We start from the raw sequence: 16,045 nt of genomic DNA, 5'->3' as shown, positions 1-16,045 counted from the left end.
ACTTTCCCGCTCTTTGTGGTATTGATCATTTACCCCTATATATATACTTCTTCCTTCTACCATGGTAAATCCCTGTCACACTTGACCCTTAATTTCTAGCTCCGACCATTCCCTTTTCATAACACCATCTCACTTCAGAAGCTTGCAAAGTGGTACTCCACAAACTATGTCAATAATGTCATCAGCCTCTTCGGGGAGTCGTGTAATTCATCGACCCTGTGCATCTGCTGACATCTCATGGATCTCTGCAAAAATCTGCAACTGCTCCGGGGAAGATACTACCCTCGTCGAATTCCGCATTTCGATGTCCGAAATGAATCAGAAAAGGCCGTATTATAAATGTCGGCACTGCGGTTACTGGGAATGGGCTTTTGATTCCGACCTTGTCAAGGACGGACAACCGAACAACATCGGGGGCGTAGTTCGTAGGGTGGAGGTGTTGGAGCACCAGAACATAAACATCGTTAAGATCGGTCTTACAATTTTAATAATTGCAGTGTTATTGTATTTCATATCGTAATTCAAGTAATTTGGGTAGTATGCTAATGCAAATGGAAATGGTGTACCAAGTTATGTAAGAAGAATGAAGTACTCTATCTACTGTTATTGTTTACAAATTAATGTACCAAGTTATTGTACTCTGTTTTTAGTTCATTAAGCAACGAATAACATTGTTCTGTTTTCAACGATTAATATTATTCTGTTATGTTATGAATTTGTTATTTGTAATTTACTTTATCAAATAAATCATACATAAGTCCAAGTGGTATATTAGATATTGACAAATGTACCATTGCTTACGATTAGGAACCTCAGTTTTCCTTTTAATTATCCCCATAAACTATAACACCATTTTCATCTATAAAATTCATTTAAATGATAAATGGTACATTATTCACGAATGTATGTGCCATCTTGGAATTGGGGACATTAAATGGTAGGTTCCTAATTGTGACATAGATTGGCGCGAAACATTTGGAGTTGACGGGTTGCGTTTAATCGTCACCCCATGATCTTATAACTGAGTCCTCCCACTATTTATTCAACTTCCATTCCTCTCCATTTCATTAACCTGTCTTAGAAAATATCTTCCTCCGAGAATCCCTTTCTCTCACTCTATCCTATAGTTCTCGGAAATCAACCTTTCCATAATATTAACGTCTTTATTTTTTCCAAAAATGGTAAAACAAAACAAAGGAAAGCAGCCAATGGAACAATCACAAATAGATCAACCCAAATACTCAGAGCTTGAGTTCCTTAAAATGAAGGAGGATATGTTAACAGAGCAATTAAACCACCATGAATTCATATGCAAGAGCTTGAAGGTTTAGTAGAATGATGTTTCAGCAGCCATTGCTAACATTAACAAGGAAAGGGCACAAACCAATGTTGCATAGAGCACAAGCGTGAACAAAAGTCCACTAAGGTTGGGGGCTAGGAGGAGACCCACCAAGGGAGCGAAGTCGGCAGCTATGAAGAGGGTGTCTGGTGCAGGATGGGAAGCAGCTGGTACTGGGAAGAGGAACCACAGATGCTGGTGGACCAAATGGGCAAGATGGAGCAGCAGTCCAACCGCCGGTGCAGGTCGTGGCACCAGAAAGGCCCAGGCGGAGGCATAGGCAGGTAAGGAAAAGGAGTCCCGAAAGCCCCAAGGATGTTGCTCCATATGCGCCGTACCATGTCCGTGATAGGTGGTCTCCAAAGGTTTCCCACACGAACTTCGGTGCATACGGACACTCGGCTTCAACCATTGAAAAACTCAACTGACGGGTTAACTAATCTACGCCAATTATTTATGTTTTTTTTATATCTGATTTCAATGGTTTACTCTTTTTATGTAATTGGCTTAGTTAGATGTTGTCTGGTTTAATATGTTTGAAGATGAAGACTTTGTTTAATCATGCTGCTTATGAACACTTAATTTAGTTTTGGCTTCTGTTTTTAAAACTCATTCACAGTTTGGAAGGTGTACTGTAATTATATCATATGTGATTAACTGTGATGGAGGTAATTATTTTGAACACTTTGTTTAGTTTTGGCTTTTGTTTTTTTCTCTTAGTTTTATCTATTTTCAATTACGTTATTTGTACCATCTGGAACAAAAACCATGCCTATGCCTTTTTCAAAGTACCATTTGTATAATTAGTGGTGCATATTACCCATTTATTTGAACCTTTAAAAAAATTTGCTACAAGGGTAACTAAATGGTACATTGACCTTTACAAAATGTACCACTAAACTAATGCGCACCCTTTACCCACACGTAGGTTAATTTATTTAAGTAGGTAATATTTGGTGGTACAATAAAACCTATTTAGTTGGTCAATAGTACATATATATACCATGTTCTTCTAGTTAGTGCTTCTTTTGACAAGACAGCTCTGTGGACTAGTCCTGCACCTAGTGATGCTACTGTAGTAGGTTTACCACATGGTAAATGGCACATTCCATTTTGAAAATTACATTTTCCCTCCCACAGAACTGAACTAGTCGAATATTACCTCCAAAGGGGTCCAACCAATTCGCTAGAGTAATTAATTCTCTTCTTTCCTCTCCATCTTCTTCCAACCTTTCTTCAAAACAATGGAAAACTTTCATCCACTTCCTGTTTCATTTGTTCAGGTCGTACCCCAACCACATTTGCCCATAATGTACTTCTAGAAATCTGAGAGGGAATACAACGAAGTGAACTTAAATCTCGTGAATTATTTCAAGACAACTGACCACTTAGTAAGTGGTTCTTTCCACCCTATCCAAAATTTGAGGGCACGACTTCTACAAGGAATGAGCTCCCCAACTCAATTCATGCTTCTCGGAGACGGCAGCCCTATTCTCGGCCATTTACCCCTAGTAGAGGATTTAGTGGGCTGCTACAATGAAGGAGCAGTTGTATTGATATTTTGGCTACTCCAAGCCTTCTATTCCTCTTCTTCGATGCGCACGATACCCTCTGAATTGGCTGAAGCAATTGATTTGGAGCCCGTTCTGAACATACTCGAGGTACCCATATATGCCTTCCCTATGATGTGGCTTAATATATTTGTTGGGTCATACACGGATACGCTCCATGTACTGAAGGTCGTCGACGGACATACCCACATGACGCTCAATATATCGGGTTGCACGATTAAGCCAAAGGTCCACCAAATTCTTCCTATCAGAAAGAGATACCACCATGTCAGTTACACAGGAGAGTATCTGGCCTCAAGCCGTAGCCAGGAGACTACCATACAGATTGGATCGTCGTTCACTTTGTGTTGGAATGCCAGAGGATGCACAAGGCCTTCGTTTGTTCGTAACTTTACAACCCTGCATCAGCATTATAACCCAATTTTACTAATCATATTGGAATTTCGTGTAGGCAACCACTACGCAAAGAACGAGCTGTTGGATGATATCCCGGGTGACTATGAAGTCGAGGCAGCTGGTCCGGACAACAACCCAGGGGGAGTTTTGGTGTTCTGGAGGCCAGTGGCACTTACTGCTAAGTTCTCGTACACATCAACAAGGCCACAGGGAATGGTTTTGGATGTCGTTTTTCAGGTATGTCTTGTATTTGCTTCACATAGTTCGTACAACTTATTTCTTTAAACTAATTACGTTGTTTTTAAGTGTTATTAATAAAAATATTTTTTAATTTGAAGCCGCCACCACCAACATGGACTTACATCCCACCCCATCAGCAACCACAACTGAACAACGGCCCATGCGGCTCAGATGAGGAGCCTGACATAAACAACCACTGGTTCGCATCAGGCTTGGCTTTTGATGGGTCGCACCACGAACAGTTCGGGAAGGACCTTTGATGTGGAGGTGATCCTGGTTGAAGGTGAGGCTGTCTTTGGGTACTAGTTCTTCATCTATTTACTTAACACATATGTTAAGTTGGGTCCTACTTTAAGCAATGTTTTCTCATGTATTTCTTTTGCTGAGACTAAGGTCAAATGTGTGGAACAATCATCTTATGTAGTAGTAATTTAACTTATTTAATACTCATTTCACTTTCTAGACATTTGTGAGTAACAGAACAGAAACGAAATGAAGAGGTTAAAGATGACTAAAGGTAAAATATCATGAAGTACCTAATAAGTGGTACATTCATGTGTGTACATGTCAAAATATTGTACCACTGTCTAAAATAGATACAAATATGTCCCACTAACTACCAAGTAACTACAATAACTTGGAGTAATACCATCAATGGTACAAACAAGACCCCCAAACTGTACCACTGACAATGTCTATTTATAAACAGATTCAAAGGCTAAATATAACCAAGGCTATCTAGAATTATGAGTTAGTTAGTTGAATGCATAATCAATATTGTTCAAAAACCAGTGATCACCTAAAATACTGTTCAAAATAAGCATATCATCAAACAACCAGAATATGCCTCAATGATGATTTTATCCCCGTACTCCACCTATCTCCCCCTTAGTGTCTTTTCTAACTGCGGGAATCATTGACTCTAGGTTATCAACCAAGTCATTAGTTTCGCATTGCAGGTCGTCCATAAATAAGTTCTCCCTTGCACTGTGAATCTTTCCCTACATAGAAAGAGTGCATATGGTGAGGCCACTTCCCAAACAAACAAACAGAGGGAAAAATTGCTTTAATACTACATTTTAAAACTCACCACACTGAACATAGTTGTGAACCTTCCAGCACAAAACTTTATGTAGGCCAACATGTAAACACCACATTAAGCCCTACATATTATCCATGGGAACCATAAGTTCAAATAAAAACTAGACATATTAAAAGTGAAATATTCAAATCCAACAACAAAATTAAACTCACGCATCTGAAGGTCCTGACACCTCAATTGTGCATTTTTTCCAACCACTTATTTCTCCCGTTATCCATTTTGAGTTACTAAGGCTGAAGAGCACATCAACCCCACGTAGCTGCGCATTCGAATAAAAACCAAAATATCAACCTCCTTATCATATGAATTTTATAAGCACGGCCACACATAATGGTAACATTAAACAAGGGAATACATACCAGAATATCAACCTCCGTAGCATGTGTGCTGAAAGGCTCGGGGTAGAAGGAATCTATGATCCACAAATTCCTTGCTTTCAAGTCAATGGCTAGGCACCACCAATGTGCATCCTCAGTCTTTTTTTCCAGGACTTCAAGTACTGGGATAAAAACCTGCTTAATTATTTCATACAAGAGTTGAAACATGAACTTTAAGTTTTCTCATTTCATTAATTAATTGTAGTTCTTGGTCTCCCATTTACCTTTTTAATCCTTTAAAAATTATTGCTTAAAAATAATTTCCCGTATGTCTGCGCGTCCCTCCTTCAGCAGCAATCGGTTCTACAAGACACACAATCATACTCAGATACGCTATCTAGCTATCACAAACCCAATACACAAAAAATTTATAATCACCACCAAACAACCTAATTGCACTTACTGAATAGGTCGGATCAAGCATGATACGCTTGCTTCGGTTGACAAACTCTCTGGTAGCCCAATGCTTTGTGTACAACACACTAGCCATCCGGACGTAGTCTGACCCGACCCTCGCTTTGGGATGCACAACACCATAGTAGTCCCTCTGGTCAACAGTCATCTCATCACAGGATATGAGGACGACACTAGTGCTGGAATACACACATATACAGAAACATAAATATTTTGCAAACCAGTTAAGTGATTATAAATGGAAAAAATTATAACTTCATTACACAGAGATCAGCAACACATACCAAGTAGGGTCTTTCAACTCCTTCCATTGCCGCACGTACAGCAGCATCCTTGCCTCCAGCGTCGTATGCCTACGGGTGTCTGCAGTTCCTGCTATAGCAGTAGGTTTTATAACCCTCTTGTCTACAGTTCCTGAATGTTCATTGCCATTGGACGGAGACATCTCTTCACCTTCAGAATCTGTCTCACTATAACCGGCAGCCACCAACACAGTCGTCCCCCTTGACCCGACCGTTTTCAGAACAAACTCTCCTTCTGCTTGGGGAGACTCTACATCCTCCTATTCTACATCATCTTCAGAACGAGGAGTGTCTCCCTCATTGTCATTGACATCATCCCCTTCATCAGCTTCAGAATTTTTACCCCCTTCACCACCCTGCTCTGCATCCTCATCGTCAACACCCCCCACCAAGGCATCCTTCAGACACTCAGCTGCAACCTTCTGAACATCAACCTCAGTGGTTTTCCCACCATTACCAGCTGCACCGTCGCCACTGCTTTCAAACAAATCATTCTCCTTCCCATATGTTTTATCCACCTCCACCACACCGGAATCAACCACAAATTAAGTTTTTTTATTCCCATTCTTATTCCCATCTGTTTTATCAACCACAGGTTGTTTTTCATCGGTAAAGTTTTCTTAACAGCTCCTTTCACTGGTTGCTTAGTCGCGGCCGACGCGGCCAGACTCTATTTCAACATTTCATTCATATCATATAGCATCGTACCCATTTTCGCATCAATTGCATCCATGAACTTTGGAGTCAAATCAGCCACCACTCTAGAAACCACCTGCATACATAACGAGATTCCATATAAAATTAACTAAGAAAGACATCCAACCAACCATGAATGAAAATATTTTTTAACCGTAAAATGAAACTATTAATAGAAAACTATAGTGGGAAACCAGATCAAGAGCCAAGATCAATTACAACACCAATAACTCCAGGTCTTAAGAAAGCAAAAATAAAAATAATAATAAAAAAAATCAAATAAAGAGAAAGACCTGCTCAGTGATCCCATCCACATCAACAGCACTTGCAGGTGCAGCTGCAGCTACTTTCCGTGGGACTGGACCTTCACGGGGTGCCAGCGGATGGTCCTCACCGTATGCAATATTCAAGCACTGCACAACAAACAAACTTAATCAAATGAAACACAACTACACAATAGACAATGATGTCAACTTGTCAAGTAAGACCACAATGATTTTAACACTTACCAGCGACAGACCATAGTCCCCCGTCTTCTTTTGGTCCTCTTTCACAACTACGCTGATTTCTTCCTGTGACCAGGCCACCAATCTCGGAGTCATTCCCCAAGACTTAGGTACCCGATCCAAATGGTCAATATAAAAGATCTACAACATATGTGCATTAAAGATTATGTCAACAACTAATCATAAACAAGAGAAATCCCTTCACGTGTAACAATCTAAAACATTATTCAAAAACAATTTATAAGATACAGTACTACATTGCTTACCAACGCAAACAATATGCAACCTTCGCTAGTAGAAAAATACAAAAAGGCACCGCTCTATGGCCACCGGTTTTCGAAAACCGGTGGCTTAAAAAATGGGCGGGATAGGCTAATTCACATTGCCACCGGTTCAAACCAACCGCTGGCATAAATGGTAAAGGCCATCGATTTTGAACCCGTGGCAATAATCAATTTAAAAAAAAAAACGCCCCCCTTATAAACCCCAAACCCTACCTTATTTCTCTCATCAGCCGCTCTTTCATTCTCTCTTATGCTATCCCCTCTCCTCTTTCTCTCTCCTGCTCTCCCCTTACCTCTTTCTCTTTCGTAGTCTCTGTTCTCCATGAACAGTTCTCCCCTAGATCTCCTCCTTCTCTTGCTCTTCTCCTTTGTCTCCTTCTCCCTCTTCTCCTTCGTCTCCTTCTCCCTCTTCTCCTTCAATCTCCTAGTCTCCTTCTCTTTCATTTCCACCATCACCAAGACCACCACCGCAATAATAACACCACGAAGACATGCACCGCTAAGACATGCACGAGGTTTGTGTTTAATTAATCGATTTTTCTTGGTTAATTAATCGGATTTTGTTGGGTTTAATTGATTGATTTTTCTGGGTTTAATTAATTGATTTTTCTTGGTTTAATTAATCGGATTTTGTTGGAATATTTTGAGTTTCTTAATCGATTTTAATCAATTTTTGTGAATCCTTGAAAATTATGTCTTCCAACATGAAGATAACCAAATTTCTATCACAAAAATCGAAACTTTATGTTTCCAATCAACTCAAAATGATTAAAACATCAAAGTTTAACACAACATAACATGGAATTTAGTGGTTTTTAAAGTTTCAATCACTTATCACAAATAAAGATTGAATCTTTAACACTTAGGAAGCCTCAAAAATAAAACTTTCACACTAAAAAGCAATTAGTTTGCAATTATGTGAAAATAAATCAACCTTTAAGCATCAAATACTACCAAATAAGTGTGCTTTAAGGGGACATAAAAATGCAGAAAATAATGCAAATAATCAACCATATAATCAACAATTTATGCCATTAATTTCAAGGTTAGAAAAGACTTAAAATTTTTCGTCAAAAACGAAAAACCCCTCGAAAAAGGCATTTCTGGTAAGAATTTGGCTAAAATAAGTGTGCTTTAAGGGGACAAAAACCTTTCCAAAACACGTTTTCCAACCAAAATTCACTAGTCTTGGGCGAAAATCTGGGTTCTAGGCCAAAATCGACATTAAAACGGGATTAAAATAAATAAAACCGAGCTACTAATCTAATTAGCAACTTAAACCAGAAAATTAAGCCAAAATAAACCTTGAAAAAATGATTATAAAAATAAACGAGCGGGGCTCCGATACCGCTGTTGGGGTTTAGTGAGTCCGACTCACCGCAGAAACAAACCCCGACCCGAGGAACCACTCGCAATAATTAAAATCATAACGCATAAATAAATAATCACAAAGAAAAGATAACGAATCTTACCCTCGAAGCGAGCTTCGCCCAAAAACCGGGGCTCTTACTTGAAAGCTACGAGCACGTCAAGCGCCGCGCCTCTGACGGTATCCACCCACAAAAAGGGCGAACACAACTTTAAGGTCCGCTACCTTGGGGTTAGCAAGGTCCGACCAAAACCCGAGTGTTATTAGAGTTTAAGAGTTTTCCCAAAAATATGGAATGCTCTTTCTAACTCCCTTTCAAGTAAAGAATTCTCAAGCCATTCCATGACTATTTATAAGGAAGTATGCCTTGTGAATTTCACTCATCTTTCAATGTGGGACTTTTCACAAAAAGATCCCACATGGAAAGATTGGTGAATTCAACCCTTAGTTAAATAAACAAAGGAATAAGTAACAAGTGTCACATGGTTAGGTGTGGACCACTTTCTCACTTGGTCCCCAAGGCATTTCACATGCAATGTGAACTAACCATGTGTCACCCAACCTTGAGCCCCAAGTTGGGTTCGGTTGGCCCATTTTATTTTGGCCCGTGTCCATGACCCATCAACCCGGGTCCACGGCCATTGCCACATTTGTCGCCACCGTGGCGCGCGCCCACCATGGCGCTGCCACGTGGCACGCTGCCACTTGGTGGCTGCCACTAAGTGGCTGCCAATGTGGCGGCTGCCAACGTGGCTGCTGCCACTTGGCGGCTGCCAACGTGGCAGCCATGTGTGCTGCCACATGGCGTTTTTCCATGTGTGCTGCCACGTGGCATGCTCCTATTGGGCATGCATTCCTAGCCTTTTGCGTGGCTAGGATTTTACTTGTTACTTGATGCATTTTCCCGTCTCGCCAAATCCTAAATTTTGGCTCGACATTTGAGATTCTCAGACGCTCGGTTTCGACGCTCCAAGCTTGAATTTCCGACGTCTAAATGTTTAACACTCGGGCGACGAATTAATTTCTTCCGAATTAATTCGTCGAGTTGGTTCGTATATTTTGCTTGGGTGTGACCCGAAGGGTTCAGTCAAGATTAAGCTGTAATATTAATTATATTAATATTACTGATCGGAAGCGGCCTCCACCCAAGCATTCCGATCACTTGACCTTATTGAATATATTAGCTTTCTAATAATTCTGAACTCGCTATCAGAATAATACACTTGTTCGAAGGACACCATTCCTTTCAAAAAGGGTATAGCTTGAAAATTTGGGAGATTGGATTTGGGAGAATGGTGAAAAGGGTAGCTTGAAAATAGTTGAATTTGTTTGGCCAACTTTTACAGAACTTCAAGTTATGTTTTAAATTAAAATAAAATAAATTTGGGGTTTTTCAAAAAAAAAAAAAAAATGGGTTATGATGTATATTATTATTATTATTTTTTTTTTTTTGACAATAGTAACTAACAAACTAAAAGCAACAAACACACATAAATCAAAAGGACCAAAATAGAATCCTACGCTCGCAAGCCCGTCTGGCTAGCCAATGGGATGGTGTAACCCAGTCCCGAGGCACTTTAGATATCCTACAAACCGAAAGACCCTCAAGAAGCCGACGAACGTCACTCAGCAGCCATAAACAAGAAACATCAACTGGACGATCATGATGAAGTAGTGAAACCATAACTGCACTATCCGTGTAAATAAAAAGACTATGAAACCCTCTGTGAATAGATGCCTGAATGCCCCATAAACAAGCCTGAAGCTCAGCCTGGAGAGCGGACGCAACACGACAAGCCCTTGAACCACCTCCTAAAATCTCATCTGAATCCATTCTACGGAAAATCCATCCTGCTCCCGCCGAACAATCCGCAACAGTCCATGCTCCATCCAAAATCAGGCAAACCTGTATAGAGTCAGTCGAAATACCTCGAAGACAAGTAATAGAACGAGGCACGATAGAGTGAACCCGACCTTGATGATCAGAAAACAACTGAATAGAAAACAGACCAGCCTGATCGCCACGAGAAACCCACTCATCTGCTATAGCAAAGATGGTGGTAGGAGAATAAAGCGCATGCCTAAAGATGAATTGATTCCGCGACAACCAAATAGCCCATAAGAGGCATAAGAAAGAGCGTAAACCCCTCCACTGCTTAAGAAGTCTGAACTCTGTAATCAAATCCGAGAACCATAATTCAAAAGGCCGCCCAGATAAGGAAGTGCCATCCCAGGATGGGAAACTGCAGGTAAGAAGGTGTCGAACAAACGAACAATCCCGAAAAAGATGAGAAGTCGATTCAGGAGCTTCCCTATAGAAAACACAAATGGGATTGACCGGAACACCTCTCGAATATAAGGTAGCTAAAAGAGGCATGGCGTTATGGAGAATCTTCCAACAAAACACCTTTAGTTTTGGAAGAATAGGCATTCCCCACAACTTTTTCCATCAGACGTCCGAAGTAGGCTGACTGACAATATTTTCCATCAAGAGACGGACAAGCAATGTGTAGGCAGACTTAGTGGAGAAGCTGCCATCCTGCGTAAACTTCCAATACACAAAATCATCCATGAGCTGCTAAGGGCGTTCCGCTGATAAAATACGGGACGCCGAAGGTGGATCAAAAAACCTGTGAACCAATGAAGGTTCCCACGCGTAAGAACGCGGATTAATAATAGAAGAAACATGAGTCGGGATATCCGACCCACTAACACCAGACTTAAACTGAACATGCCCCCCCAGGGCCAGTCATCCTCCAAAATACGCACCTTAGAACCTGTGCCAACTTTCCAAGCTACACCCTTGACTACCGTCTGCATTCCTAAAGCCAAACCCTTACTTCCCCAAGATCTACAAACAGTCCTAGCTGGAGGCAAAGCCAAGAGGGAGGGATACTTTGCAGACAAAAGCTTGGAAACAAGCAGTTGGGGATGTTGTCGAAGGCGCCAACAATGGCGAGCTAACAAAGCAGAGTTAAAGTGCTCGATGCTACGAAGACCTAATCCTCCCATACCCTTAGGAAGATGCAACAACGAGGCAGAATGAAAAGCCATTCCTCGCGATGGCTCAGAGGACCGCCACCAAAACCTAGCCAACATACTATCAATGGTGCGGCAGATCGAAGCTGGCACTTTAAAAACAGACAGAATGTGATTAAAAGAAGCCACCAAGACCGAATTAATGATAACCAACTTGGCCGCAGCGGAAAGGTGAGCTGAACCCAAGTCTACAAGACGCTGAGAGATTTTATCAACCATAAATTGAAACTCGGGAATCTTACGTCGTCCTAAATCGACCGGCAAACCCAGATAAGACCCAAAAGACTCCTTGCTTTGTAACTTAAGGCAGCCAGCTAAATAATCACGATAATCAGGGGGAGTATTCGGGCTGAACTTGACAAACGACTTCTGCAAGTTGATCATTTGGCCCGACATATTACAAAAATCAAACAGAATGTTAAGCACATGATCACAAGCATCAGGAGAGACTTGGAAGAACAACAGAGAATCGTCCGCAAAAAAAAGATGAGAAATGGACGGTGCCCCTCTAGAAATTCGAATACCTTGAAAAAGAGATTGATCCTCCGCCCTACGAAGCATAGCAGAGAGAACTTCCATACAAAGAACGAACAAGTAGGAGGATAGAGGATCCCCTTGACGGAGGCTGCATTGGGGATAAAAAGGCGGTGAAGGGTCACCGTTGACTAATACCTGATAGGAGACCGTTGACACACACTGGCGAATGATGTGAATCCAGTATGGTGGAAAACCAAAGGTCTGTAACACCTTAAACAAAAAGTCCCACCCGACTCTATCATAAGCCTTGTTCATATCCAATATTAACGCAGCATAAAAACGCTTACGTGCTTTAGAAGCATTCATGAACGAAAGAACCTCATGAGCCATCAATGCATTATCAGATAATAGTCTACCTGGAACAAAGGCATTCTGAAACCCAGAAATCAAGGAAGGGAGAATTAATCGAAGGCGATTGGTAAGACATTTGGCAATGCACTTATAAAGCACGTTACACAACCCTATAGGACGAAATTGAGACACCATTTCCGGGCATTCAATCTTGGGAAGCAATACCAGAAAAGTGCGATTCCACTCTTTAAGCATATGGCCATGGGCGAAGAAGTATTGAACCGCCAAAACAACAAAGTGACCAACCTCCGACCAATGAGTCTTGAAAAAAGCAGAGGAAAACCCGTCAGGACCAGGAGATTTGTTATCATCAATACTAAATATTGCCTTCTAGACCTCCAAGTGAGAAAATGGAAGTAATAATTGTTGTTGTTCTAAAGAAAGGTAAGGGAGATCAAAATCATGCCACCAAGGAGAGTCGAGAGCAACCGAAGAAGAACCACCAGAGTAAAGATCCTTGTAAAAGGAAAGAATTAAAGACCGAATCCCTACAGGATCAGTAACCCAGATACCCTCATTATTTTGGAGACTGTGAATCACATTTCGACGATGTCGAGACTGCACCGAAGAGAACAAGCGTGAATGAGAATCTCCAATTGCATCCCATTTAACCTTTGCTCGCTGACGCCAGTAGAGAAAGGCTGCTTGAGCTTCCGCAACTTTTTCTTCTCTGGTAGTAAGAAAAAGGCATCTAGAAACAGGAGAATTTAAATTCGATGCAACCCGATCGACAGCCATAGCTAGACTTTTCCAATTAATGCCCCAAGCTTTACGATGGGAAACACACCAGTTCTTCAAAAAGTTCTTCAAAAAGTCCCTGATCACTGAAAGACGTCGAGATAAGGTAAACATGGGAGAACCAGCAAAAAATTGTGCCATTATTGCCTAAACAAACGTAAAAATGTCCCGTGCCTTTAAACACCAGTTTTCCACTTTATAAGGCTTAGCACCAATACTGCTTGATTCGGAATCCGATAAAATAATGGCTGCATGGTCCGAGAGGAGTATAGGTTGATGGACAACCTTGGCATGAGGATGGGTTTTGATCCAAGAACGAGAAGCATAAGCTTTATCCAAACGCTCAAAAATAGGATCTGAATCCATTCTATTGTTAGTTCAAGTAAAACGTGGTCCAGTAAAAGGAATACCAACCAAATCCATCTCTAAACGCCAATTAATAAAATCCAGTCTACCAGGGATTAAATCCCTACCCCCAATTTTATCAGAAACAAATTCGACTTGATTGAAATTCCCTATCAACAGCACACTAGGGAGAGAATCAAGAATCTCAGAGATCTACTACGTGCGGCGAACCATACACAAACCCTACATATTTTGTATCATTCCCCAAAAGCAATTTACAGAGTACAACGTTTGAGGAAATATAAACAGGCTCTAAACGAGCAAACCAAAAGACAACCAACCCGCCACGAAAACCTATAGCATCCATACCACAACTGCCCAAAATAGGTAGGGAGGCTAATTTCTGTACTACACTAGGAAAAAGAAGCATAGTTTCCATAAGAAACCCGATATCTACACCAAAAGTGCGGACTAAAGAGCACACATAAGGAATTTTAGGGGAGTTCGCTTGTCCTAACCCCCTACAATTCCATGCCATAATCTTCATGGATAACCGGCTGGCGCTTTAGGGGAGGCCACCAACCCACAAAAGAAGAATTCTGAGAATCTAAAGCTAGAGAACCCTTGCGTTTCTTGCAAGGAAGAAGACAAGGGAAGCAACCCTGCTGATGAGAAGCCCGAAAAACTAGAAGAGTAAATGCTGGTGGTTCAATTGTAGAGCTCCTTTTTTTTGCAGGACATTTGTTCCTATCCCAAATACTGAAATTTCCACGGCCTTTTCCATTCAAACGTGATGACTGAAACTTTTTTATCGGACGCCTCTGTTTCGCTGACCCGCGCTCCAGAGATGGAGAATTAGTCGCTGACTGTTTGGGAGGAGGTTTTGGTTGTTTGAGGGGATATGATTTTTGTGAGGAGAAGGGCCCATTAACAAAGTTGGAATATTTTATCCCAAAGAACAAAGGAGATCGAGCCACTGGAGGAAAATTTCTGAAGGGTGAGGGGTGAAAGGTAGACTTATAAAGGGAATTGGGTATTATTTGAATCTTTTTCTTCCCATTAGGTATATTAGCACTGGAAAAAGTAGATTGGGTTGGTGTGTGGCTAGGATATTTAGGGGCAAGTTTAATATGTGTTGAATCAGAGTGCAATTTTTGCTTTTTTGCCAGCGAGGGGTGTGGACTAGCAAACATAAGGGGCCTTTTATTTAGTTGGCGTCTCCGAGGTTGGGGTGGGATGATGGGTTTAAGAGAACTTTGTAGATTCACTCTAGTTGTCCTGAATTTTTCAGTTTTTCTCAGGCCTATGTTCGAATTGGACAGATTATGGTCGAGATCAACATCTGACTTACACACCCCATTCTGTTCAGCCATAAAAGATGCAGGCATATAAGGAGGCAAAAAACAAGCATTCTTCTTATGACCAACTCTATTGCACCAAGTTCAGAGGTACCTCGTCAAGATGTACCCATATAGCAGCCTCGTCAATACGTATGTCACTTATTGAGTCACCTGGGGTCCAAGGCTTGAAGACCAGAAGAGCAGCTTGGTATGCCATGGAGCCCTGCTCTAAAATAGCGTCTCTGTCACGGGCATCTGCACAGAGAAACAAGAAAACTTTTTTGAACTTCTGGACCTTTATTTCCCCAAATTTAATCCACTGGTTTGATACCCAGTCTTGGATTCGATGCTCTGAAAACTGACGATAGTCAACGAATCGTCCGAGGACTAGATGAAGGTGGAATCCGGAGTTTTGGGATTTAGAATCAGATGAATTCTGACTTGAGGTGTCGGGAAATTGGAATTCCATCATTTTAATTAAAAAGGGGAAAGATGAAATTAGGGAAATCGAAACCGTAAAACTAGAGTACCGAACAGAGAAAGAAAATTAAAAACTACTGTAGAACTTGGGCCTACGAAACCCCTGAACTTGATTGAAAAAGCTTACTTTAATTGCTGAAATTGGGGAAGGTGGAATTGATTTCGGTGGTGAAGGTTGAAGGAGCTCTAGATTCCTAGAGAGAGAAGCTCTCTTTAGAGAGAGAAAACTAACAGAGATCTGGAGTACACTTATTATTATTATTATTATTATTATTATTATTATTATTATTATTAGATTATGATTTGCTTTTAAGGTGGAAAATTGGTATATTTCTTGTTTAATTAATAGTGGATATATAAGTATCATTAATAGGGTAATTTGCTTGGATAAGTAATTGTTATTTTGATTATGTAATGTGTATTATCAAAACTGGGATCATTTTAGTTGATATGTAAATATACAAATTGTTGTAACAAAAATAAAATAAAAAAACAAATAATTAATCATGTCTTTTTTATTAGATATGTTGTCAAATACAAATTTTTATTTTGCGTGTCTTTAAGTTATCACTACTGCAATCTGCTTTATTTCTTGACACTATTACCTCGATAGTCGATA

General features: G+C 40.6%; 2 protein-coding genes and 1 long non-coding RNA gene across 3 annotated transcripts; all 3 read right to left on the bottom strand.

Moving 5' to 3' along the window:
* Positions 1–4,056: 4,056 nt before the first annotated feature.
* On the bottom strand, positions 4,057–5,306 carry LOC110699438. Its single transcript, XR_002506894.1, has 4 exons — positions 5,008–5,306; positions 4,801–4,907; positions 4,637–4,709; positions 4,057–4,547 (listed from the first exon to the last, which is right to left on the bottom strand). It is a non-coding gene; the product is annotated as an uncharacterized LOC110699438 (long non-coding RNA).
* A 128-nt stretch (positions 5,307–5,434) lies between these two features.
* Positions 5,435–7,930, bottom strand: LOC110699428. Its single transcript, XM_021876944.1, has 4 exons — positions 6,947–7,930; positions 6,731–6,850; positions 5,724–6,513; positions 5,435–5,618 (listed from the first exon to the last, which is right to left on the bottom strand). Exons 1-3 carry the CDS (start codon positions 7,037–7,039, stop codon positions 6,412–6,414), a joined length of 315 nt encoding a protein of 104 aa, XP_021732636.1. The 5' UTR covers positions 7,040–7,930; the 3' UTR covers positions 5,435–5,618; positions 5,724–6,411.
* Positions 7,931–10,091: 2,161 nt separating this feature from the next.
* LOC110700902 lies at positions 10,092–10,973 on the bottom strand. Its single transcript, XM_021878484.1, has one exon. The coding sequence runs from the start codon at positions 10,971–10,973 to the stop codon at positions 10,092–10,094; it is 882 nt and encodes a 293-aa protein (XP_021734176.1).
* Between the last annotated feature and the right edge of the window lie 5,072 nt (positions 10,974–16,045).

The sequence above is a fragment of the Chenopodium quinoa genome, unplaced genomic scaffold, assembly GCF_001683475.1.
Source record: "Chenopodium quinoa cultivar QQ74 unplaced genomic scaffold, ASM168347v1, whole genome shotgun sequence".
NCBI classification, from domain to species: domain Eukaryota; kingdom Viridiplantae; phylum Streptophyta; class Magnoliopsida; order Caryophyllales; family Amaranthaceae; genus Chenopodium; species Chenopodium quinoa.
The sequence above is the reverse complement of the archived record's forward strand: the minus strand, read 5'-3'. Positions and strand labels throughout refer to the sequence as shown.